The 26,364-nt window shown below is 40.6% G+C and overlaps 1 protein-coding gene across 3 annotated transcripts in view; it reads right to left on the minus strand.

The window, feature by feature from the left end:
* RAB3C (RAB3C, member RAS oncogene family) overlaps nucleotides 1-26,364 on the minus strand; it is a 141,810-nt gene that overhangs the window by 54,949 nt on the left and 60,497 nt on the right. For all 3 annotated transcript variants that reach the window (XM_030005085.2, XM_030005083.2, XM_030005084.2), the window contains one exon: nucleotides 16,936-17,054. In XM_030005085.2, coding sequence (XP_029860945.1) covers nucleotides 16,936-17,054 — 119 coding nt within the window. The remainder of the gene's footprint in view (nucleotides 1-16,935; nucleotides 17,055-26,364) is intronic.

Below are 26,364 nucleotides of genomic sequence, written 5' to 3' on the forward strand. Positions count from 1 at the left end.
AAGACAACCAATGAAAATGAAGATGTCAATAGGCTAGAGGACATGGAATATAGCCACAGCATAGTGAAAAATGATTTTTAAAGAGCTGCAGTGGACACTAGGGAGAAAAATCGGCATGAGGGGATGTATCAATTAAATAAAGATCAATAACAGAAATACCAAATAAAGACAAACTTCCAACAGCAGCACCCCAGTGATTTTGGCATGTGAGTCCTCCTGCTCCAACCCAGTCACAGTCTGAAGACAGGTGCTCAAGCTGTGGGGGATGATCCATGCTGCCTCATTCCCCAGCCCTCTCTCAGCTCCCTCTGATTAGTGGCATTTTGTGGCTCCTGCAGGCCCCTGAGATACCTCCCACAGCCCTGTGGCCCCACTCCTGCTTGCAAGGACTGTGCCCCTCAGCAAGAGCTGCTGCCCTTCATTTACTGCAGAAGCTGTCTTGAGGAAAGCTCTGAAGGATGTCTGATTACCTTTCAGTCCTTGTCTACTAGAAATATATTTACTTTCCAACGTAACTGCCACTCTTGCCAAACAACTTTGCTTCTTCCTGGCTGACTAGAAGGACTTATTTCTTTTTTCAAATCCTTTCTTTAAAAACCTCCTTTATGTCCATTTCGGATTTCGCCATCCTCTCCAAAAAGGAGACGGGGCCTCAGATCATTCACTCTCTCTGCCTGCACTCCCTCTTTGCTGTGTGGGACAGCACTTTTGGTCTCTTTAAGAGGCGCCCGGTCTTGTCACCCACTTGCACAGTTCCCTTCTGCCTCCTGGGACATTTCACATTAAGCTGGCACGACAGGTCTTGCCTGGATTTTCCTTGTGTGACTTTACTGGGAAAGAGAGAAATATGTAAGTATAGAACTGGAATTAAAACAAATTAAGCTTTAGCTCAAGGCTTGCAGTTTAGATAGTGTTATAAAAGACCTTGTAACATATCCCAAATTTCTTGAAAATATGAGCCTTGGAAGTTCTCTCCTTTGGGAGGGCAAAAAGGACACCTAAATAACTATTTAAATTTTTAAAACGTAACTTAAATGTGAGGAAAAGATTAGTTTGTGTTTTCTTAATAACACACTGGATCCAGAAGACTGTTTTATTGTGGTAGACAGTATGAAAAGCCCTTTAACAATCTCAGATAAACTCAGACTTACCCTTTAGCCATCGTACCCATGCTTTTGTTTATACATCTAAGCTTTGATTGCAGTAACTAACCCAGTGAAGAGTCTCCATGGAGACTGAAAAGTCATTTTAAAGACCCATGACTTTCAGAATATAAATCTCCCCTAACAGATATTGTATGAATTTTCAGCTAGAGGCAACATTTCCTGATCATTCTTGGTTACTTTTGTATTTTCTGTAATCTACTCACGTAAATACACACATAGACAACAAAACTCTGTGAAGATTATAAAAAATGAATAAGCATTTGTATTTAAGGTGCACTACCAATATTGATTTTCCTTGATCTGTGAAGGAAAAGTTTTAAAATCTGCTTAGAAATAGAACTTTAACTGCTATGTAAAGTGTTGAGCATTTGTGGTTTAAATGCTCAGAAAAAATGTAGATTATAAATGCTGTACTAAATAAGGAGAGAAGCTAAGATGGCTAATTTCAATTTGGGCATCTAAAAATAAAATACAAAAGTGATATTTATTATTTCTCTCAACTTTTCCACAGCTTACACACATGGACTTTTAATCTATGCCTCTCTATCTCTCCTTTTTTTTTTTTTAATTGCAGATGCAGGTTTCTTGTGAGTGACTTGTCACTGGGTCTTAAAGATGTGTTTGCTCATTCTCTCCCAGCAACCCAGACTGAAAGGACTGATATTAAATATTACATCAAAGGAAGGTTTGCATCCCCATCCTTTCTGGCTGGCTCATACTTTGGCCTCTCCTATTCTCCCAGAGGCTGTAACATTCCGTTCTATTATCTCCTTGTTTGTGGCAAGGGAGATGTAACATGCAGGTTTCTCTCACTGACTAGCAGCAGAAACTGCTAGAGTCCTGTTCTTTCTTCAGAATTGTTTTGAAACAGAATTTATTTGTTCGGTTTTTTTTCTTTATTTTTGCTTCCTTTAGTACACTTTGCCTCTGCTAATGTATACACATAGCTAAGTGTGAATTTCATGTGCTCAATTAATATGGATTTCCTATGGAGTTTTGCCCTCTAGGAACAATGGGAAAAACAACCACCTCACATGACAGATGCTATTTTTGTTGTTTAGTGTATGTCTGAAAGGCACAATTTAAAATGTAGATATGGAAAAACTGGGGACGTCATGCAGATTTGTCTCTGTCAAACTGGGCCTGAAATCAGTTTTGTCAGTATTATGGTTTTCCAAGGGACCCATTCCCTATCAGTTGTTTTTTAATTGATATAACACTTTCTTTTCACTAGCTGTAAAGAAAGCACTGTAAATAGAGATTTATAGTGCAAGTGACAGGAGGTAATTCAAGATAAAATACATTGATTTATTCTTCCCCTTGGAGTATGTTCCTCTTATGATGTGAACTCATGGCAGAGCATGTTTGCTACAAGTAGAGGGGAGCGGAGAGCTTATGAAAGCCTTCCCTGCTGTGAACATTGGACAGCTACAACTCTTCTCGTGATTTCATGTGTGAAATAAATTTTAGCTGCATTTTTAAAAATCCCAATGGTTGCAAGAAAGAGGAGAGGATGGAGTGAGGTCCCTATTGTCCCTGGTAGAGTTAGAGCTGACCTGATATGTAGCAACATCTGCTTCTCCACACTTTGCTTGGTGTTTCCAGGAGCAATGCACAGACCCAGTGCCTTCTAATTCCCTGTCCCCAACTCTGTTGAAAGCATAACTCACATCTCCTGCTGAAGCACTAACGTATAGATGAAATACTTGTCATGTGATCACTGAGCTGTCACTGCCTGACCCCTTACAATGAACATCCCTAAATTGCTGAAGCTATGTATGCTGGGTTTTGTCACAGGGAGAACTGCAATGACTTTGCATGATGAATTTGTACTTAAAGTCTATACTGCACAAACTAAGCACTGCACAGTGATATCCAAGTTTGGGTGGAGCAAATTAGTTTAAGTATTGGAAACAGTGTTATCCCAGAATCTCGCTGGGCCATCTCAGCTAGCTTGCATCTTTCTGTGCAGCATTGCATTATACAGCATAGGCAACAGCAACATATTCAGCCACTGAGATGATCGTCAGTTGTTTGGTGGCCAGCACAGAGGGGGATTAAAGCAGAAAGACAGTCCCTCCTCTGGGAGGATGGGGGAGTTTTGTAAGCAGCTTGTGACCTCCAAGGCTCACTGTTTTCACTGCCAGTTTGTCCTGGTTTCAGTTGGGATAGGGTTAATTTTCTTCCTAGCAGCTGGTATAGTGCTGTGTTTTGGATTTAGTGCAAGAATAATGTTGATAATACACTGATCTTTTCAGTTGTTGCTAAGCAGTGCTTTTCAGCTTCTCATGTTCTGCCAGTGAGGCAGCTGGGAGTGCACAAGAAGCAGGGAGAAGACACAGCCAGGACAGCTGACCCCACTGGCCAAAAGTATATTCCATACCACAGGATGTCATACTCAGCATATAAACTGGGGGTAATTGGCCAGGGAGTGGCAATCGCTGCTCAGGGATGCAGCAGGCATCGGTCAGCAGGTGGTGAGCAATTGCATTGTGCATCACTTGTTTTGTATATTCTTTGATGTTTGTTGTTGTTGTTGTTATTATTTTCTCTTCCTTTGCTGTCCTATTAAACTGTCTTAATCTCAGCACCCAAGGTTTACTTTTTTTTTTCCCTGATTGTCTTGCCCATCCCACTGTCGGGGGGGAGGACTGACTGAGTGGCTGCATGGTGCTTAATTGCCCGCTGGGGTTAAACTACAACACAGTTCTGCAAGCATATCACATGGTGTCTGGAGAAATTAGATGCTGTTGAAATACGTTTTCTGCTAAAGCCTATTTAATAAACACACAAACCCTTGGCCCAAATAGAAGACAGGCTTTTCTGTCCTACCTACTCTCCAGAAAGAGGAGGGCCTTAATGCCTCTTGGATTGTGGGATACATGAGTGAGCAGTGGGTAGAAGTAGAACCTCTATTTGGATTAACAAGATATTTTTCCTTCTTCTTCCTTATTTTGTAATAACTCTATATTCATAAATCTAGAAATTCAGAATCTCTTTGTCTTTAACATGCTGTCACCCAACACTAAAGGGGCAGACAGGTTCTTTTAGGGATCCTTGGCAGAACGATTATGGCATAAACTGTAGATACAATTAAACCTTTATTTTCTTAACAGAATTTTATGATTAGTATAGCATAGAAATTACAATTAGAATGGCACAGGATTTCTACAAGCAGAATCAATGTAGTACAATCTATAAGTAGCATAATACAGAATTTATATTACAACTTAACATGCTTTCTAATCACTTAGACTTTAATTTAATGTATGATTTCTAATCACTTAGACCTTCTGCAGACTGGGTCAGCTCTTAATACTGTATCAATATAACAATCATAATCTAAACTCATGAATCATGTAAAAGAAGATGAGTCACTCAGTCCTAGGAGGACACAGACAATGGTGGAGGTATCCCTGGCCACCAGAGGGGTCCCAGGTCTCACTCTCCAGCAGCAGCATCTCCAGTCCAGGTTCCCCATTTAGGACTTGTAGCTGCTTAATTTTATAGACAGTTCTCTGGGTGCTGTTACACTTCCCTGTTCTGTGACAGGGTCATCACCACCTGGTTGGCCAGGTGCCTGGGACTTTCAAGGCTTGTTAGGAAGGGAGTAATCAACCTGGCACCCAGGCATCTTGACATCAGTAGGGACGGGAGGAAGAAATCTGGTTTGTCTACTTGGTTCACAAGACTTTCAGGGCCTGATAATGAGGGGAAAAGGAATGAACATGTGACCAGCTAGGTCACCGAGAAAGGTTGTTTGCCTTATGAAATGGCATTAGTTATGCTAACCATATTACCAAGGGTTGGGAGCAGGAGGTACCGGTCACACCTGCATATGATAAAAATAGATTTCCTAATGTAAACTCCTCCTTGAGGCTGTAGCTTTGGATTTTTTGCAACAATCAGACAGAGCTAGGTTGTGATGCTTAAACAGGTCTGCTAGATTTGTACCAGACATAGCCTATCCAGACAATATCTGTGGCCTGAGCTTCCTTAGAAACTGAAATATACAGTTCTTCAAGTATCATGTAATCTGCTCTGGCGGCCAGCTGGAATGCACGACCATAATTTTAAGATTTGTTTTAAGTCACTGTCCATGACTTCCTTGAAGCTGAAATTTCCAAAAGTTGAATTTCATTTTTCATGCCTTGATGTTCTTTGTGTGGATTTGGCAGTGGCTTAAACAAGAAATGGGACTGACAAAACTAGACTTCTTTTTTTTAATTGAAAACATTCATTACTAAGCATTCACTATGAATGTCTTAGATTAATGGTCAAGGTCTTGCAATATTCTTATGAGAGACACGCTAAAGATTGCTTGATTTGCAGGTCAGACCTAAATAGCATTAAATTATGCTTTGAAAATAACCACTACTACTGGGTTACATTGTCACCCATGTTACTTTGCAGTTTGAGTTTCAATATAAGAACATTGAATGCACTTTTCCTGCTTGATCAGAGGTCTGAATTCCAGTAAAATTTGTACTCACCGATGTACAGTCTGTATCTCGCATAGCTATCATCCTTTTAAAAATGCCAATGCTTGACAGTTTAAACAAGCTGTGTTGATATCAGATGCAGAGGAATGGAGGAATCACAAGCAGAAGAGCTAGCAGGAAAAAGGAAGCAGCCCGAGAGAAGCAGGGGTGAGGAAGCTAATGAGGGAGAGGGAACTCAGTTAAACTTCCTTTAGACTGCCCACAAGGCTATACACTGCTTTGCTGCTGACTCACATGTACTCAATTTTGTTGGCTTTTTAAACTAATAACCTTCAGGTTGCATGAATGAAACTGTAGCCTTTAGTACTACTGATATATATCCCAATCCACAGAAGATAACTGCAAATTTGAAATCCCCCAAAGGAACAGCTCCTTCATCGAATCTCAAGGTTTGAGTTTCGTGCAGGGGCCATGATATTCCTCTGAAGTTAAGAATAACAGATTTTGAGTATTAGAGTATGGAGAAAAGTAAATCTTCTGCCACTTGAGCTGAGGGTGGGAACTGTCCAGGGACATTACTGAGTCACTGACAAGACTCACATGTTGTTGGCTGGCAGTAGAGGTTTCATTTGGGAATACTGAGCAACAGTGTAACTTTGTCAACATGCACAATTATGGGGAGATAAAAAGAGTACATTAGTTACTGTTCAGCCAATAAAAACTACCATTGCCACAAGATTTTATGACATTTATTAATGACAAAAATAAATATTGTGAGTTGATACCATGCTAGGTTTTGTTTCTTTTGCTGCTGGCTGGGTCTCTCTATGAAATAAAGAGACAGACTAGACTAAATATTGGAATCAGTCTTTCATAAACCTCCTTTAGTGTACAGTTATATTACCATGCTTAAGTTTGTTTATATTCCTAATAATCTCTAGCAGCTCACCACTGGCCTCTCAGAGGCATTTTCCACTTCAGCTTTTTGAAAAATAAAAGTGTTATCATATGAAAAAGCAGACAAAACTGAAAATCTCATTAAGAGTATCTTAGCATAGTCTAATTAATGGATAGCAGTTCAGCACAGCAGCATTTAGATGCTAATCAGATCATCTGGTTTTCTTTCATCTACCTCAGTGCAACCCTCAGCGACCATTTCTGAAGAAGAGCAGGATCTGGTACAGAACGGAAGACGCCTCCTTTATTTAACAACAGTTCTCTGAACGGCTGAGTATCTATCTTGCCTCATCAGCTATGAAATGAAACTCCACTGTGAAATTTCCAGTCCAACAAAGTGAGTTTATGTTCACACTGTCACATCTGCACTATTATTATTAATTATTGATGTTCAATTCAGTTACTAGCTGAGGGATAGCAGGCTACAAAATAGGTATGTTCTGTTTCTTGCTGTGTGACCATAAAGACCAATGGGAAGAAATTAATAAACTAGATGATAATTCTGCCACATATGCTCCTGGGAAGTAGAACTGAAGTATGGGGATAATTAAGCCAGACCTCTATTCTTACCAGAGGCAGACAGTAGGCAGGCATGATTTGCTAGTTTGTCATCTTTTCCCAAATAAAAGATTTTGGGATATGTTATGAAAAAATGTTGCATAACAGACAGGACTGCCACATTTTTATGAGTCAGGAAAAAGGGCCTAGGAAAGGAGTGATGCAGCCATCTGTGGTGGGTTGACCCTGACTGAATGCCAGGTGCCCACAAAAGCCACTCTATCACCCCCCTTCTCAGCTGGACAGGGGAGAGAAAATATAATGAAGGGCTCAGGGGTTGAGATAAGGACAGGGAGAGATCGCTCACCAATTATCATCATGGGCAAACCCGACTTGACTTGGGGAAATTAGTGTCAGTTATTAAGATTCAAATCAGAGTAGGATAATGAGAAATAAAACCAAATCCTAAAAAACCCACCTTCCCCCCACCCCTCCCTCCTTCCCTGCTCAACTCCTCTCCCACTTTTCTCTAACTCCTGCCTGCCAGCAGTGCAGGGGGACGGGGAATGGGGGTTGTGGTCAGTTCATCACACGTTGTCTCTGCCACTCCTTCCTCCTCAGGGGGAGGACTCCTCACTCTTCCCCTGCTCCAGCGTGGGGTCCCTCCCACAGGAGACAGTCCTCCATGAACTTCTCCAGCATGAGTCCTTCCCAGAGGCTGCAGTTCTTCACTAACTGCTCCAGCATATGTCCCTTCCATGGGCTGCAGTCCTTCAGGCACAGACTGCTCCAGCATGGGTCCCACACAGGGTCACAAGTCCTGCCAGAAAACCTGCCCCAGCATCGGCTCCTCTCTCCATGGGTCCACAGGTCCTGCCAGGAGCCTGCTCCAGTGTGGGCTTCCCACAGGGTCACAGCATCCTTCAGGCATCCACCTGCTCCGGTGTGGGGTCCTCCAAGGGCTGCAGGTGGATATCTGCTCCACTGTGGAGCTCCCTGGGCTGCAGGGGGACAGCCTGCCTCACCATGGTCTTCCCCACGGGCTGCAGGGGAATCTCTGCTCCGTCACCTGGAGCACCTCCTCCCCTCCTTCTTGACTGACCTGGGGGTCTGCAGGGTTGTTTCTCTGCCATGTTCTTACTCCTGTCTTCAGCTGCAATTGCCCAGTCTTTTTCCCCCTTCTTAATTCTGTTCTCCCAGAGGTGCTACCACTGTCACTGATGGGCTCAGCCTTGGACAGTGGCAGGTCCATCTTGGATCCGGCTGACACTGGCTATATCAGACACAGGGGAAGCTTCTAGCAGCTTCTCACAGAAGCCGCCCCTGTAGTCCTCCCCCACTACCAAAACCTTGCCATGCAAATCCAATACACCTTCCTTACTACTGTCCAGCTCTAACAAGAAGAGAAGAAATTAACCCTCAGAACTGCAGCCGGTATCTGCAGGGGGGGGAGCTGTAGAGGAAGTGCAGCCACACCCATGATGTAATTACGAGTCTTGCAGCTGGTGCTAACAGAGAGGCTGCAATCCATGATGCTGCAATAAGTCATGTCTAGTTATGGCCAACAGCAGTACTAATCAACTACCATGTGAGCTGAAATAAAAAAAAAAAAAAAAAAAGGAAGCTATTTAAGCCACTCACTAGGCCAGTTAGGTCCAGTGGAAGTCAAGTGTGACTTAATCTTGCTCCTGAATTCCTGAAGTGTATTACTGAGATTAGCTCCACCGAGGAGCTCTACTCAGCCACCAGTGACTGAGCAGGATCTGGGTGAGTGATTGCTATCAATGACTTCATGACTGTGCTGCTTGATCTCAGATTTGAAGGAAAAGAAAGACATGGAGCACCTTGAGAGAATTCTGTCCGGGCAGTACTTCTTCCCATTTCTTATTAGACGCCTCATTGGCAGCATTAATATGGTTTGATGCAGCTGAGGACAGTTAAATGAACACCCCGATACTAGGCAGGTGGCTGCCTAGTATCTAAGAAAATGGCACACCTATATTGAAGGAGGTTCAAGGGGGGTGCAGGAGCTTCTGCAGAAGTGCTTAGTCCCACAGCAAAATGAATGAAAGGACCAAGTGTAAGGGCCAATAGGACATAGAACCACATATGGATAATTTCATTTCCATCAGTTTGTTTCTTTCTATGGTTTAAGAACATAAAAATAGGAAAGAATGAAAAATGTCATGAAAACTTTAACAGCTGTATTTCCTGATTAACTGCTACAATGCGTGAATCATTTTTTTGACAGTAACCCTACTGAAAACATTTTATGATGAGTTTTGAACTCTTAAATCAAAGGTTTACTATTTTCAAGGCAAAAAACACTTGGATAAGGATTTGCATAAATTTCCATGTGTAATATACATATTTAAATTCAAGGTTTAGTAGGAAGAAAGAGATAAGAAAATATCTTCATCAAAGCAATGTTGTCCAGGCTACCATGCTGTTTAAGCTTAACATCAAATACGTTATCAGGAAGAGCTTTTAAAAAAACAGGCATATGTTCTTTTTTTGTCACTGAGAGTTTTCCAGGCAGACCTAAAGCCATGTATTTGGCGATGTCAGTGATAAGAGAAGGTAATACACTACTTTCTGGCACATCCAAAACTTCAAGCAATGAAAAATAGTGTGAATGACATTGAATATTTTTTGTTGGTTTGTCATGAGTGATCAGCTGAAAATTATAGAAACCTGTAATTAAAAATATAAAACAATCTATTTGCAACATTTTCCTATCGTCATAGATGCCTTTTTTTTTTTAGGGAGACTCAGTTGCAGTATATGCTGCTCCTCGAATCTCTAGGTATGTGCCCTGCCCTTGAGTTTGAAACACGGGGATACTCTTTTTTTTGGATATGCTGGGAGAAACATTGTGAAAGACTTTGGAGTGGGTCTGTGAAACTGGAAAGCATGTAGGTGGTTTGAGCTAGCACCAGTTTAGCATTTGTGAGCCAAATTTTGATGACAGACTTTTGAGGGAAACGATAAGATGTCATCTCAGAAAACTAAGTTTTCTGTATGCAATTCACTACATCAGGAATTCCATACCAAACGATGGGTGAAAAACAGCTAAGCAAACTGACCTGGAATACAGAGTTTTGTTTAAATATTTTAAAACACATTCATTCCACCAAGAATAACTTTTTGATAAATGTCTTGATACTATTTTGAGTGAGAAATTTATTTTTTTTAGAAAAAATAGCTTATTTGCCACTGGCCTTAGTTCTTCTTAAAGGAATAAAAGGTGAAAAGAAAAACTGAAAAGAATTTTAGTGTCATTTTGTGCACAACAAAAGTCCATTTCCACTAGTGAACATTAAAAGGGAAAACTTTGAATTTCATGTAATTGCAACCACTAACAATATTTCAAATTGTAAAATGTGTTTTTGTTTCCTATATTTGTCTGTAAAGAATTTCCTCCTATGTTCATCCGTTGTGCAGAAGACTTAGACACAAATGAAAAAATACACCAAACTGTGATTCTTTTGAAATATTCATCCTTAAATTTCACTCTCTTCTTTTCACAGACTATAATTTGTGCAATATTAGCATTTCATTCTTTTGTTTTAAATAGGAGAATGACATCAAATTATCCACCAATATACAACTTCTTGCACCTGGTTGTCTGAAAACTATAACTATGTCAAAAAATACTTTATTTTTTAAAGAGTGAGAGCAATCAAAGTTTTTCCTAGGAAGCTGTCCTCCCTGCTCCCATAGGCCTCAGACAAAAATGCAGGAAGAACCAATTCTGTAGACCTTGACAGGCTTAGAAAACAAAGATTGTCTGAAAACTCTAATAATTCAAAGCCTCTTAGGCTCTTTCAGCCCTGTGTGTCTCCTGAGGAAGCACCTCTGAATCTGAGACTTCAGCGATGTAGAATTATCAAATTTTGAATTCCTGCACAAGGAAGCCCTCCTTCCAAGGAAGCAGCGCCTTCAGCAGTCACCAGACAATGATAAAGATATTGCTGGACAAACACTTGAAGTTGGGACAATGTTTTCAGGTGCAGAGGAGCAACTTAAAGTGAGTGTAAACAATTATACACAATGTGCTCTCTGTCCCTGTCTAGCCATCAGACTTAGCAAAGTTTCAAGTCTAGGGTTTCAACCTAGAACATAAAACTTCACACTTTTAGATCATGGTTTACATTCCTGCTGTTTCTGACCTAGCCAGAGACACTGTGTTAGAAATACCCTGAGTATAAATAACTCTTCAACTCCAATTCAGCCATAAGTCTAGTAAGGTTGTATTTACAAATACAAGCTTAACTTCAACTCAGAGGCATTTATTTTCCTGACACTTCTATAGAACTCAACATACTGAGTAAGTAGCATTTGCAAGGATAGCACAAAACCTTCACCCTCTTCTTTCTACCGTAAGGTAGCACTGACATAAAGCTAAAATCTTATATGGACTGAACCACTAAGAGGAAATGAATGGGGCATAACAGCTCCTAGTGAAATGTAATGATGGAAAAGGCTAATGTCGTGGTTTAACCCCAGCCAGCAACAAAGCACCACACAGCCGCTCACGCACTCCCCCACCCACCCGCTAGGATGAAGAAAATCAGGAAAAGAAGTAAAACTCATGGGTTGAGATAAGAATGGTTTAATAGAACAGAAAAGAAGAAACTAATAATGATAATGATAACACTAATAAAATGACAACAGCAATAAAGAAAGGATTGGAATGTACAAATGATGCGCAGTGCAATTGCTCACCACCTGTCGATCGACACACAGCTAGTCCCCGAGTGGCGATTCCCCGGCCCCACCTCCCAGTTCCTATACTAGATGTGACACCACATGGTATGGAATACCCTGTTGGCCAGTTTGGGTCAGCTGCCCTGGCTGTGTCCCCTCTCAACTTCTTGTGCCCCTCCAGCCTTCTTGCTGGCTGGGCATCAGAAGCTGAAAAACCCTTGACTTCAGACTAAACACTACTTAGCAACACCTGAAAACATCAGTGTTATCAACATTCTTCTCATACTGAACCCAAAACAGCACTATACCAGCTACTAGGAAGACAATTAACTCTATCCCAGCTGAAACCAGGACACAAATGTAAATGCTACAAGTGGTAGTATAAAAGAGGAATGAATGCAACTACTGTGATATTATAACTGAGCTAAATCAAATATGCATTGAAGTGGCATGGAGCCACTCTCAACATTCACTTCACTTGAGATTTAATAAGAAGGAATTTTAAAGAAAATCAGATTCCACTAGGCCAGTTACTTGAAACGTGTGGATGCTGTCTAAAGAATTCAGCTAAATGGGATGTTTCAGTTATTCCTTGTTTCTAATTTAGACCTCAGCCAGGCAGAAAACGATGCTTTACAAGTGGTTCCTATTTATAGGAAATAAATCTGTTCTCAAAAAGTGCATCTTTTTTAGTGTGGCATGACCAACATGCACCAAACTACTGCAAGGTACACACCTTGTACTTGTAGCATTAGCTGCATTTCTGAAGGAAAAAGCCTCCTGGAAAAGGCAGCTTCGAAATCTGGGCAGAGCTCTCTAAGAGATCTGCTGAGTCAAAGCATGTTCAATTTGCTTTTTCTGCTAGCAGCCAGATTTTCAGCACACATCCACTATCCCTGAATAAAACCAGAAACTGTTGGTGCTGTGAACTTCTGAAAATCTGTATCTATAAAGGAGAATACAATGCTGTGACTACTGCTAGTGGCATTTTCTTCAGAAGAAGCATATTCAGACACTGACTTGAAATTGAAGAGAAATACTCTTCAATTATTCTATCAATTTTTTAAAACATTTAAACTAACTGCTGATAAAGTCCATAGATGATACAAAAAAAGTCTAAATGGTAAAAAATTATTAAGGACCTCTCAATTTTGTAGGTCAGTCTGAACTGTCTACCAAGCTAGGCTCATTTAAACAGCATCTGTCTTAGTACATGTGAAACCATACAGGGAAGATAGCTATTCAGAGAGCACAGGTTAGTTGAACATACCCTAGAAGGCAGCAGTTCTGAAGTGACTGAACAATTATAGGACATGAGCACTGGCAGTGTATTCTTAGCATCATCCTGTGGATGAGACTGATGGCAATAAATCACTGGTTGTACATACAGCAGAACTACCAGAAGTACCAACTCAAGTTTTCTCATGTCAAAAGTTTTTGAATCTCAAAAAAATATCCCTATTTAGGTTACAACTTTTGTTGTTACTGTCATTTGCAATCTTTAAGTTTTTTTTTATTTTAATAAGGGATGGCAAGATATGAGTGTTTCCTGAGGTGTCTGCATTATGGTTGAAATTTATTGACCTTCAAGTCATTTAGCTAAGCTTTTAGACAAACCCTTTCTCAGTCTCAGAGAGTGGTGGACAAATGCTTGGCTACTATACTGTTGCGTATACTGTCGCTCATAAATTTAGATAAAATTACAGATACTGATTTTTTTTAATGTAAAATGTTAATAGTCAAATTAGATATAGCATTTCTCACAGCTGAATAGATTCATGCTGACCTAGGCATGGCGTCTAGAAATATGACTATCCATCTGTTGTTATAAAGGAGAAATGTCAGACAGACTTCAGACTGAAAAAAATGCCTCTGAATATGAGTACAACTGCTCTGAACTAATTGCTCTTAAAGAATCATCCCAACGCACTTTTAAAATCAAACTTCTTTATTCAAATCTAAAAGGCACTTGTAGATTCATTGTCCTGACTGCAGTGCAGTTTCTGGATCAAGTGTTGAAGCTGATGTGATTTGAGCTTGGATTTGGCCCATTGTGCACGTATATGAAATGACACCACTGCCTTCAGAGGCACACTTAACACAGAGAAAAGCATTTTGAGCCTCAGAGAGGCTTAAAAGCTCCCACTGCCTCCCTGCATGTCTTTCACAAATGCACAGACACATCCACATAGCCATGCTTCCTTTTCTGCGGCATTGGTAATTGCGAGGTTTTTTTAACTCCTTTCCCATTCAGAAGCAAGCAGTAGTTTTGTAATTACTATCAAAATTGGAGCATGGGCTAATCAAAATCAATTATCAGCTGTGAGATGGGAGGAATAAAACAGAGGAAGAACAGCAGGGCAGCAAATGGGCTCATGAAATCAAAAATAAAAATAACAAGCAAATCTAAGTTTCATCCTGACAAGTGAGGCACTCTGCCCCTGTCATCCCTTTCATCATGCAGATGACTGTTCAGTAGCTCTCAGCACATAATAATGCTATCCCTCCCATTCACCAAATTTCTATAGTAGCTGCCAACTCTTTGTACAGCTTCTCGACAATGTGGCAGTACACTCCCCCCAGCAGGAAACCAAACTTCTCCGGGCAGGGAGAAGAGAAAAAAAACCCAAACCCTACAGGCCGCAGGTTGAAAGTTCAACAGACCAATTGAGACATGCCAGGTATACAGAAGTGTTGACCTTTTTGGCCAATGGGGATTAAATGACCACAGGTCAGATTCGACAAGGGTATAAACGGGGTCCTTCCAGAGGATATGTTGGAATCAGTCCTCCTCGGAGCAGTGGGTCTCCAGGCAGGGAGTCACCCTTGGGTCGGGGCACCGCCCGAGGTAACTCCTCAAGGGAGAGAGCCCTCAGCTTTTAGGTGAGTGATATGTGCATTTTGAGTCATCACTTTTAAATCTTAAGGACTCTTAAGTCAGTTGCCTTACATCATTGAGCCTGTGGTTTACTAATGTTATTGAAGTTCTAACTAACTAACTTCTTATTGAAGAATAGATCTGACTTTTAACACTTATTGGATTTGATTGTGTGTGCCTCCGTAACAGACAAAAATGATGGAAAAATCATATTTCACAAACCTATTTAAGAACTCCATAGTTTAAATATTTTCTTGTTTCATTTTACAGGGACTTTTTTTTTTTTTTACTTAGTATGAAGCCCAGTTACTTTTCACCAGGAGACAGAGTGCCAACCATACCAGATCTAGGAGGCTGGAAAACAAACAGGTGGGAAAATTAATAATAAGTACACATACTTACACTTGCTATAGAGAAACCTTTGTGTCAGAGGAAGCTAGATAATACATGGCATGCCATCTGGTTTGCCCAGAGATGGGGCAATGAGATTTACAGATTACAGCTGGTCACAGCCATCACCTAGTTAACCCAGTGCTTGAACAGAATCAGCCCATGGACAAAGAACAGCAAAGGCAATGCAAGAAAGTGTTTCAGCTGGCAGGGCCAGGAAGCAGTGGTGATGGCAGCCACAACTGCAGGTTCAGCCGAGAGGTTGGATGTGCTCCTTGGTTCCCTGTTTTTGCTAAACTTTCACAGCAGCATCTATGAATAACACTTTCAGCTACCTCCTGTTAGGTAGGAGATTCTGCCTCATGCTGTCGAACAGAGCAGTAATCACAAATGTATAACAGCAAGTACTCAGCGTGATACCTCCAGCTTTTACAAAATGGGCAGAACATCCCTTTGGCATAACAAGTCACAGTGAGAAAACATGTCTTCCTCTTTGACTGTCAAGCAGACACTCCTTTCAGATACATTCAATTGTCCAAAAGCTAGTTGTCTGGTCTATACTACTCATGTCAGTCTATTGATTCTCTAGTAAATGGAAAGAGTTGCTCAAAAGAGCAATTCAGTGTAGAGTTGTACAGATAACTGATGGAGAGGAGGTGGGACACGCTCTGGAGTTGCCCCTTTCCCCTGGAGGAGTGTGAATGACCACATCCCCTAGCACTTATACAGGAAATGTTAGGCAACCGAAGATTTCTTGTAGAGCAGAATCAAGATAAGGTTCTCAGTTCTTATTTTCAGAGTGGTGAATGACCAGGCTCAGCATATACAGACCAAGAAAAACTCCAGGTGTAGAGAGGGAAGGTGGTCCACGCGTTCTGTCACACTTTCTACCACAATAATAAGTAGAAGAGTGGGAAAGAGAAAAAGTTTTTTTCTTGGAGAGTCTGAGGCTAGGCAACAATTCCCATTAGAAACAGGCATCATAGCATCCCTGCCTTTTACTTTAAGTGTGAAATATATTTCTGACCTTTCCTGTCCCGAAAGAAGTAGACAATAGTGTGTATCTTAAAATAAATTTTAAAAAGCCAAAGAAACATACTGAACAAATCACACAAACTCTGAAAAAAATCCTCTCTCAAACACAGTTCTCCCATGGGAACAGCATGCAAGAGAGCACATGGAGCACACATGACAAATGCTATTCATATCACTCAGAGCACTGCTAAGAGGCTCTCAGATATTAAAATAACTTATAAAGGAAGAGATCACTGAAATTAACTCTAGCTTTCCTTTGGAGCCAGCTTTACTTAAAAAAGCCTGAAGATTGCTTGGATCCTGACTAACCCATGTCTGATTAAAATGACACACTCTTATGGAGACATCTTGACATTCACGTAACAAAAGGTAATATAAGTACCAGCCATTGTAGGTTCTGCTATTCTGATGAAGTTTGGTCATCATTTTTACACTTGAGGCACAAGACTGACAGCATAATGTATAACCAGCTATGGTTAAAAGCAACATGATGAAAAATTAAATTAAAAGACAAACCCCACACTTGGTATCTCATTTTTCCCATGAAATATGGAAACACTTTCTGGCATCTTAGCAGTTACTCTCCACACTAGTATGTTGCTGGTTTTAGTAGTATGAATAGTGCACATTAACTGAAATCACAGAAAACACAACGGTTTCAATGAATTATATGCAACACATTTTAAAGAAAAGTATTCATTGTCTTTCCAGAAAAAAAATCCACCGTACATTTGAGTATAGGAATGCTTGGCCACTGTATCTGGTAATAAGTTTTCCAAAATAATTTACAGTGTCACAGCAGGTGAGTGATACCAAATAATCTCTGTGCTATTTAATATGAATTTGAAGTTTTACTTACCAATCCTGCACAGCATTGAAAGATTCTTCATTCGTGATGTCATACATTAAAATGAAGCCCATTGCACCCCGATAGTAAGCCGTGGTAATTGTTCTGTACCTCTCCTGACCTGCTGTGTCCTGAAAGAATAACAAACAAAATTTTTACATGTTGCAAATAAATTAACGAATTATATTATCTTTTTTTTTTTTTTAATAGAAAGAAAACTCTGGCAACAGTTATTGTACAACTCTGCAATCCTTCTCATAAAATCAATGGGGAGCAAACTGAGAATAACAGAAAAAAGGAGAATTCTGCATTGGATCATAATATGAGGGACACATCCACTCTGTCATGAGGTGAGAGTAGAGAGAAGCGGAAAGGCATGGCCCTCTGCCAGGTCATATATCCTAAGTCATTCACTTGATCACATGATTTATGTCATTCAACCTGAGAGTCGGGTAAGAACCTTGTCTCCTGCTCCTGCCTTGTACCTTCTCAGTCTGACAGAGGGGACAGGTAAAATCTCATGTCCTGGATAAAATGCTGGGACAAAATAGCAACCTTAAGATCTTCATAATGAGATCAAGATAGTTCCTGAAGTCTGGAAACATCCTGACCAAGAAGGCAATGTCTAATTGTTCTGTTCTTGCGATTCTAAGCCATTGGTGCTCATGTCAACTTAAGCTGGAGGGCAGGGCTTTTAAAATAAACATCTGACAGAAAAAAAAGTTTGCTAGCAGTCCCTTACCATGAAACAGTTTTCTCCCTCATTCTCTGCATCTCATTCAATTGCCTTTAAAATAAGAAATGTTAAGTCTTCCTTTATCCTATTGCTTGCTTTACTTATTTCCAGTAAAAGTTTTTGCAGGGCAGGGACGTGTTACCACATTTATATGCAATATCTAGCAAAACCACCCATGTCTGTACTAAGATTGTGAGACAACAGCAATAACTAAAATATAGAAAATGCATAACTATTTCCTGTTCCAGCACACCTATTTGATATTTTTAAACCATAAATATTAAAAGCTTTAGATGAGACATCTGTAACATTTCAGTGCAACTGTAACTGTCTAACAGATCATCTGCGCATACTCAATTTTAACAAACTTGGAACTTAATTTCGTTATTTCAGATTTTTTGAGTGGATAAGAAATAATTTACAATACAGACAAATATATTTAATTTGCCTTCCTGCAGAGAGAGAAGAATAACTAATGATAAACAATGTTTTATTTGGTGTGTTTTCTGAATTGATTCCTGGGCTAGTACTGAACAAGAGAAAAATAGATTAAGTGGGCCTCCTTCTTTACACATACATAATTCATTTTGTAAACAAATAAAGTTAAAAAAGGCAATTCTACATACATCAGAAACCACTTATAGAATAAGAAACATAACAAAGACAGTTACTGAAACCAAACAAGGTCTTAGGTAAAATATATTGATTCTGTTCATTCTGGCTTACAGCTGCTACTGTTTTGATGTAGTTTCAGTGATCCAAGATGCAAAGCTAATGTAGAAGTTAGACTCTAACAGGTCTCACAGAAGGTTAGGTTATGTCTGTGTGGGAAAGGCCAGACAGACCTAAACTTTTTCTGCTTATACTCTGAGCTGGCTAAGCCTGTACCAACTATGGTCTGGAGATTGGATAGCCACTCCCGAATTTTCTGGTGGTATTACCAAATATTAAGGTGCTAACACTCTTGCACTAAGCCTGTGCATATTCTAATACTCAGAGGTCAGTTCTTTCTCAGTAAGTCATAGTCTGTCAATAAGATGAAGTATCATTGAAATGTTGAGTAAAATCATTTATTAGCAGAAGAAATATCACCTGCCATTATTTAAAACCATTTCTTTGTATTTCTTTTATGGAATAAGGTTTACTATCACATGTTTTGTTGGCTTCATTTATTTGATTTGATATTACAGAAATGATCTGAGAGGGCCAGAAGGAAAATATGGCCGATAGCAAGTATGCAGCCTTTCTGTACAGAAGAGATATGATTTTCAAACAAGTTTTGTCAGTGTCTATCTGCTTTTTTGTCAGTCAGAGATATGTATTGTTGGAAATACAATGGTATGACAAGCAGGAGCCCACTCTTACTGAAGCAAATCTTATTTTGCCACGGGTGATTTCCACTGAAGCCTGTCTACAGATAAGGGTGAACAGCCCTAGCAATAAAACCGTAAGTCAGCGATGCTTCCTGTCCAATACACCAACTGTTTTCTGTGCAGTGTTCAAGGCAGCTAGTGTGGGCTTAGGCGCTCTTGATTACAGAGAATAAAAAATGACTGTAAAGGAAGACAAACCAAAATAAAAGTTCTTAAATAATTTTACACAAAGGGAAATGAAGCTGAAGATGAAGATCCAAACACTGACTGACTTTGGGATAGGAGATACTCTTCTGGACCTAGGCATTTGATTTGTGTCAGTCTGGGAAGGAACCAGGTATTTGGGGTTGTTCTCAATACAGGCATTTAATATGTGCCTGCAGCTAATGTTATGTTAATGTGATGATAAAAAAAAAAAGATTTTCTAAAGTGGTATTTCAGTATATGGCAGAGATGGATGACCATGAATAAAGTGGAGTTTATTAGTTTCAAACATCAATAATCACTTTCGTCGTGGTTTAAGCCCAGTCAGCAACTAAGCACCACGCAGCCGCTCACTCACTCCCCTCTTCCCCCCCCACAGTGGGATGGGGGAGAAAATCGGGAAAAGAAGTAAAACTTGTGAATTGAGATAAGAATGGTTTAATAGAACAGAAAAGAAGAAACTAATAGTGATAATGATAACACTAATAAAATGACAACAGCAATAATAAAAGGATTGGAATGTACAAATGATGCGCAGTGCAACTGCTCACCACCCGCCAACCGACACCCAGCTAGTCCCCGAGCGGTGATCCCCCGTCCCTGCTGCCCCCCAGTTTACACACTAGATGTGGCATCACATGGTATGGAATACCCCGTTGGCCACTTTGGGTCAGCTGCCCTGGCTGTGTCCCCTCTCAACTTCTTGTGCCCCTCCAGCTTTCTCACTGGCTGGGCATGAGAAGCTGAAAAATCCTTGACTTCAGACTAAACACTACTTAGCAACACCTGAAAACATCAGTGTTATCAACATTCTTCTCATACTGAACCCAAAACAGCACTATACCAGCTACTAGGAAGACAATTAACTCTATCCCAGCTGAAACCAGGACACATTCCTGGTCATACAAGGAAGCAACTAAAATTTTAATTGGCCTAATATACAAATTATGCACTAGAGTGTTTATGATCATGTAAGAAATGAACCCAAATATGAGTAATCAATATTTTCAAAACTTTTGTGTTCTCACACATTCATAAGCATCTCCTTTGTATTCTTACTAGAATATATTCACAAATGCCCTAAAGACAGCTCCTTTTGTACTACTATTAAGGAACCCAAATACCATTTGTCAGCAGAAATAGCACATTAGAAACATAAAATACTTCAGTATTAAATATTATATTTTATTACAATGATTTAATTTATTTGAAACAGATAATGCATCAATGTAAGTGGCCTTTTTTCTGTGTTTATTAGCTTTTATTCTTACAGAAGTGAGAAGAAAAGAACACATTTCCATATTTCATCATATTTATATCTGTAAATTACTATGATTTTATCCTCAGGTACTGTTTTGTACTTGTACGTGAAGAAAACCTTCCCTAATTCAGGTATGGTTACTGGCTGCTGCTATGTTATCTTAGTCTGTTTTGCAAGACCATGGAATTAATCTGATGACCACATTTTTAGGTTTAAATTCTGAAATATAACATCTGTATTTTGCACTGACTGACGTTTATTTCTAAGCAAACTAAATAAAATAACCCTGAGGAAGAATAAAATTTGACCTATTATTGACTGGCATGTTAACCAAGGCAGTTCATTTCCATCTTTGATGGGCAGAAAACAAGACACATAGATTGTCTTGGGGGCCTTCTCATTCATGTAGGCAATGTCTGGTGAGGACAATGGACTGTTCATTAAAGAAGTAGAGTGGAAAAGCAGAAGGGAATGAATGACAGTGAGGGAATGCTTTATGAAAAGTTCCATGCACAGAAGACAAAAAGAGGTATTTTACAAATCTTAGTCAAAACAAACCAAAAAGTGTCTCAGCAGCTGCAAGAAATATTTTCAAATATTATATTCACTTTCATAAATTCTGTTTTTAATGAAGTTCCCACAACTTCATTAAGTTCTGGTTAGGTGATCCTATATTAGTGAGTCTTTCTTAATAGGCACCAGATTTTAGATATTAAATCACAGAATGATAAGGTTTAGTGGACATAGTACTTCAGAAATTATCTAGTTTCTGAGCATTGCATACAGCACACTGGCTAATAGCCCATGGTCCTGAATATTTGGAAGACTCCAAGACTTGCACAGTTTGGCCTTGTGTGCTCTGATGTCTCTAGTATGAGTCTGGGCTTTTTTTTCTTAATTTTTTTTTTTTAACTTATGACTAAAATTAGATATTTGCAAACATATTTATGCTCCAGATCCTGATACGTATAATTTCATATTACTAAAATTCATTGCTTTTTACCAGAAAGTCAAGAGCTAAAAGGACCAGTAAAGTTTTTCCATCACTAAAGATGTTGAATAGGGCATGTGTATCTATAGGCAGTGAAAGAGGAATGGTAGAGGTATAGATTGAATGCACAATATCTGTTTCTGGCTCAGGGTGAGGACAGCAATTTGGTATGTATTTGGCCAACTCTCCTTTATCATATATGTATCAAATAGTATGGAGACAGATAATTCCAGATTACCTTGGCTGTTCATTTGAGTTAAACTTAGAGCTGTGAATTTGACAGTACAATAAAGCTTAAAGTGAAGATATGTTATTTTTACAGTAACCACGTGAACCAGGTTTTGTCCTGTGCTTCTCCCTTGAAACAATCCTTTAATAATATTATGGGAAATTTCCTACAGATTCTCATTATTACTGTGTAACTGCCATAGCATTGAAGGCCTTAGTGTATGGGGAACGCACCAGCTGCTGACAGCAAATGCTCCCAGAGGAATGGAGAGATATAACGTAATAGCCGTCTGTGCAAGTAGAAACACTTAGGGATAGCAAGCTAGTTGACTCAAGAAGAACCTGTATTTCACAAGAAGTTAAGAATTTATGGGGCTAGAAAGTCTCAAAATATAAACCAGAGAAATCAAGGCTCTAATAGTAATCTTGAAAATGATAACTAGTTAGGCTTGCAAAGTACAGCTAGCTGAGTTGACTTAGCAGAAGTAAATCCCCCTTACTGTCAAATCCTGCTAAACTAGATTTCATCCAGAATGCACTGTACCAGCTTAGACTATACCAATGTTTTTGAGAAATATGTTAAATTAGGCCCTTGAATTCATTTGCTGAGTGCATGCTTTCCCTCCCACCCTTGTCTAGCACTGCACCACTGACAGGAACAATACTTTATGTAAATAACTTCCAAGTGGAGTTGCTCATTATTAATGGAGACAGTTTTGAAGGTGAAAGCAAACAGCATTTGGCAGCAAGAACTTTTAATGAGACTGTCATGAAGGAATTCAGTCTGCAAAACAAACTTATTTTGTAGTACACTTGAGTGACTCTGCGCCTCTGCATTTCTGTCCTGTATGCTAAACATTCAAATGCCTTTTCAGATCCACTTCCCCACATTACTAGTTTTACTCGTATCACAATACAGCTTGTGTTATGTGTCAAAAAACTGGCAGCAGTAGAGGAGGATTTCTTAGATGGCATTTGTATCTCTGCTGCACATCCACAATATTTGAAGGCAAGGCAAACAGAAGGATAAAATTAGAAATGTGAATTGGGTGAATTCTCACTTTGCAGGTCAAAATTTTCTGTTAAGGTAAACAAAGTTGGCACAGCAATCAAGAACTGCTGCTCCTTTATGAGTTTCATGTTTCTTTCCTGCTGTTGCTTCCCAAAGGTTATTTATACACTCCATCAAAGAGACTCTATATTTCTCTAATTTCTCCTACTGATACATAAAAAGACTCGAGGCAGTAAGTGAATGAAAATCTAAACTGGCTCATTTCAGAGCAGCACAAAAGATGTCTCTGATCTTTCCTCAGGGATCTCTGGGGTCTCGGGGAAGAAAGGATAAAAAGAAAAGTATGACAAACAAACAAATAAAACAGTCAGAGAGCTGTTCAGGGAGGGGCAAGGGACAACTTCTGCAAAAATCCTCTTGAGATGGGGGGTGAACAGGGATAAACCCACCTAAAGCCTGCTGCGAACAACCCAGGAAGAGCAGCTATGGGTCTATACCAGAAGCAAGTGGGCAGGGCACAAAAAGAGGACAAGTAGGAAAGCTGCTGGAGCAGGAGGATCTGACTATCCCGGCAGCACCATTTCTCAACAAACAGCACTTCCAACAGAAAGTGTTAGGCACCTAGAAATACAGACAGATGAACATTTACTACTGGGAATGGAAAACACAGTTCAAAACAGTTTCTTTAGCTAATGTATGCACAAAAGATGTAACACTGCATATTGCCAACTCAGTCTTTGCTTATGTACCTAGCTCCTGTCAGCAGCTCTTTCCAGATTTCTCATGGCTTTGGTTTCCCTGCAATTCTGTCCTTTATATACATATGTGTGTATATATATGTGTATGTGTATGCGTGCATGTGTTTGTAGCAATATATATATACATATGCATATCAAAAAAACATCTGGAGTGTGAAAAAACAGCTACTCAGCTTGTCAGTACACATCTGTGAGACCTATATGCTAGTCCTTAGAACTCACCCCAAAATCAGAGCTGGAAGTTCATTCATCATATGGGAGGGATGTGGGAGCATTGCAGGGCCAGCTGGAAGTAGTTGGGGCCAGAGCATTGCGGATAGCGTTATTCCAAATGTGGCTAGTAAAAAAGGGCCTGAGAGGGCTGTCCTGGCTAGCAGAAGGTGGGGCAGAGCTTGCGCTAGATAGTTTGGCTCCTAGAAAGTCCGAGCTGGGGTTGTAAAAGTATTTTACAGCCAGATTTGCTTTCTCTCACTCCATCCATGCGGCTGGTGACTGTGCCTGAAGTTCATTTCCTTTTAGATTTTCTGGTTTTCTCCTTTTCTGTTCTTACTTCTCTCTCTTTTATTTTTGACTCACATAAAATGTCCGTTCTCTGCAGTTCAGATACCATGCCTTCCTATAGCACAAAGTTTAGGAAAGCCATGGTATCGCTGCCCTCCTTTCTAGCTCAGCATAACTTGACCTCAGCTGCCATTGGTTCTGGACACAAGTTTTGAGCCTCATTGCCACCTCAGTGCATGCCTCTCTCTTTCTCTGCCACGAGCTGCAGCTTTCCCCTGGTCCTGTCTTCACTTTGGTTGTGGCCTGTCCTGCTCTGCTGGAGGTGAGGGTCAATTCCTCTTGTCCTCCTTCCCCATCTTTGGACATACTTTATACAGCATCTGTCAGATCAGTAGGACCTGGCATCTCTTCAAAAGTAAAACAGGTTAATTAAAGTACCACTTTATACTTTAACCAACCTTCATGCTAGGTGTTAAGAAGAATTTCTCTTTCTGGAAAGGCTAAGATTTTGCTTTCAAGATCTTTTCTTTCTTTTATTTTATGAAAAGTGTTACAGAATCAAACATTAAGTACAGCTGCCAATAATATATAGAGGAAATAATGAATTTACAAAATCTAATTTGCACTTCATGTAATAATGCAAGCTTGCAACTACAGCTAGTGAAAAATCAGTTAAATAACCTTCTATTTGTATTATTTTCAAATACTTGTAAATCAGACTGTCATACAGAGAGAAAATTAGAAAGGCAAAAGCTCAGCTAGAACTAAATCTGGCCACTATTGTAAGGGACAACAAAAAATGTTTTTACAAATATGTTAACAGTAAAAAGAATCCCAAGGAGAATATCTTTCCTTTAATGGATACAGAAGGGAACATAGCAACCAGTGATGAGGAAAAGGCTGAGGTACTTAATGCCTTCTTTGCCTCAGTCTTTAATAGTGAGTCCAGTCATCCTCAGGGTACTCCACCCCTTGAGCTGGAAGGTAAGGATGAAGAGCACAACATACCCCCCTTAATCCAGGAGGAATTAGTTAGGGACCTACTTCGCCATCTGGACACTCAGAAACCTATGGGACCTGATGGGATCCATCCAAGAGTACTGAGGGAACTGGCAGAGGTCCTTGCCAAGCCACTCTCTATCATCTATCAGCGATCCTGGTCAACAGGGGAGGTCCCAGAGGACTGGAGGCTTGCCAGTGTGACTTCCATTTATCAGAAGGGTCGGAGGGAGGATCCGGGGAACTACAGGCCTGTCAGCCTGACCTCAGTACCAGGGAAGATTATGGAACAGTTTGTCTTGAGAGCACTCACATGGCAGGTCCAGGATAAGAAGGGGATCAGGCCCAGTCAGCATGGGTTTACGAAAGGCAGGTCCTGCTTGACCAACCTGATCTCCTTCTATGACCATGTGACCGCCTAGTGGATGAGAGAAAGGCTGTGGATGTTATTTTCCTTGACTTCAGCAAGGCGTTTGACACTGTCTCTCATGGCATACTCCTTGAGAAACTGGCGTCTTGTGGCCTGGATAAGTGTACTCTTCACTGGGTGAAAAACTGGCTGGATGGCTGAGCCCAGGGGGTTGTGGTGAATGGGGTGAAATCCAGTTGGCGGCGGGTCACAAGTGGTGTTCCCCAGGGCTCGGTGTTGGGCCCCGTTCTGTTTAATATCTTTATCGATGATTTGGATGAGGGGATTGAGTACACCCTCAGCAAGTTTGCAGATGACACCGAGTTGGGGGGAAGGGTCGATCTGCTTGAGGGTAGGGAGGCTCTACAAAGAGATCTGGACAGGCTGGATTGATGGGCTGAGGCCAATTGTATGAAGTTCAACAAGGCCAAGTGCCGGGTCCTGCACTTGGGTCACAACAACCTCATGCAGTGCTGCAGGCTTGGGGAAGAGTGGCTGGAAAGCTGCCCGGCAGAGAAAGACCTGGGGGTGCTGGTCGACAGCTGGCTGAATATGAGCCAGCAGTGTGCCCAGGTGGCCAAGAAGGCCAACGGCATCCTGGCCTGTATCAGAAATAGTGTGGCCAGCAGGAGCAGGGAGGTGATTGTCCCCCTGTACTCGGCACTGGTGAGGCCGCACCTTGAGTACTGTGTTCAGTTTTGGGCCCCTCACTCCAGGAAAGACATTGAGGTGTTGGAGCATGTCCAGAGAAGGGCAACCAAGTTGGTGAGGGGCCTGGAGCAAAAGTCTTATGGGGAGCAGCTGAGGGAACTGGGGCTGTTCAGTCTAGAAAAGCGGAGGCTGAGGGGAGACCTTATCGCTCTCTACAACTACCTGAAGGGGGTTGTAGTGAGGTGGGTGCTGGTCTCTTCTGTCAGGTGGCTGGTGATAGGACTAGAGGAAATGGCCTCAAGTTGAGGCAAGGGAGAT

The sequence above is a fragment of the Aquila chrysaetos genome, chromosome Z (assembly GCF_900496995.4).
Source record: "Aquila chrysaetos chrysaetos chromosome Z, bAquChr1.4, whole genome shotgun sequence".
Classification (NCBI taxonomy): Eukaryota; Metazoa; Chordata; class Aves; order Accipitriformes; family Accipitridae; genus Aquila; species Aquila chrysaetos.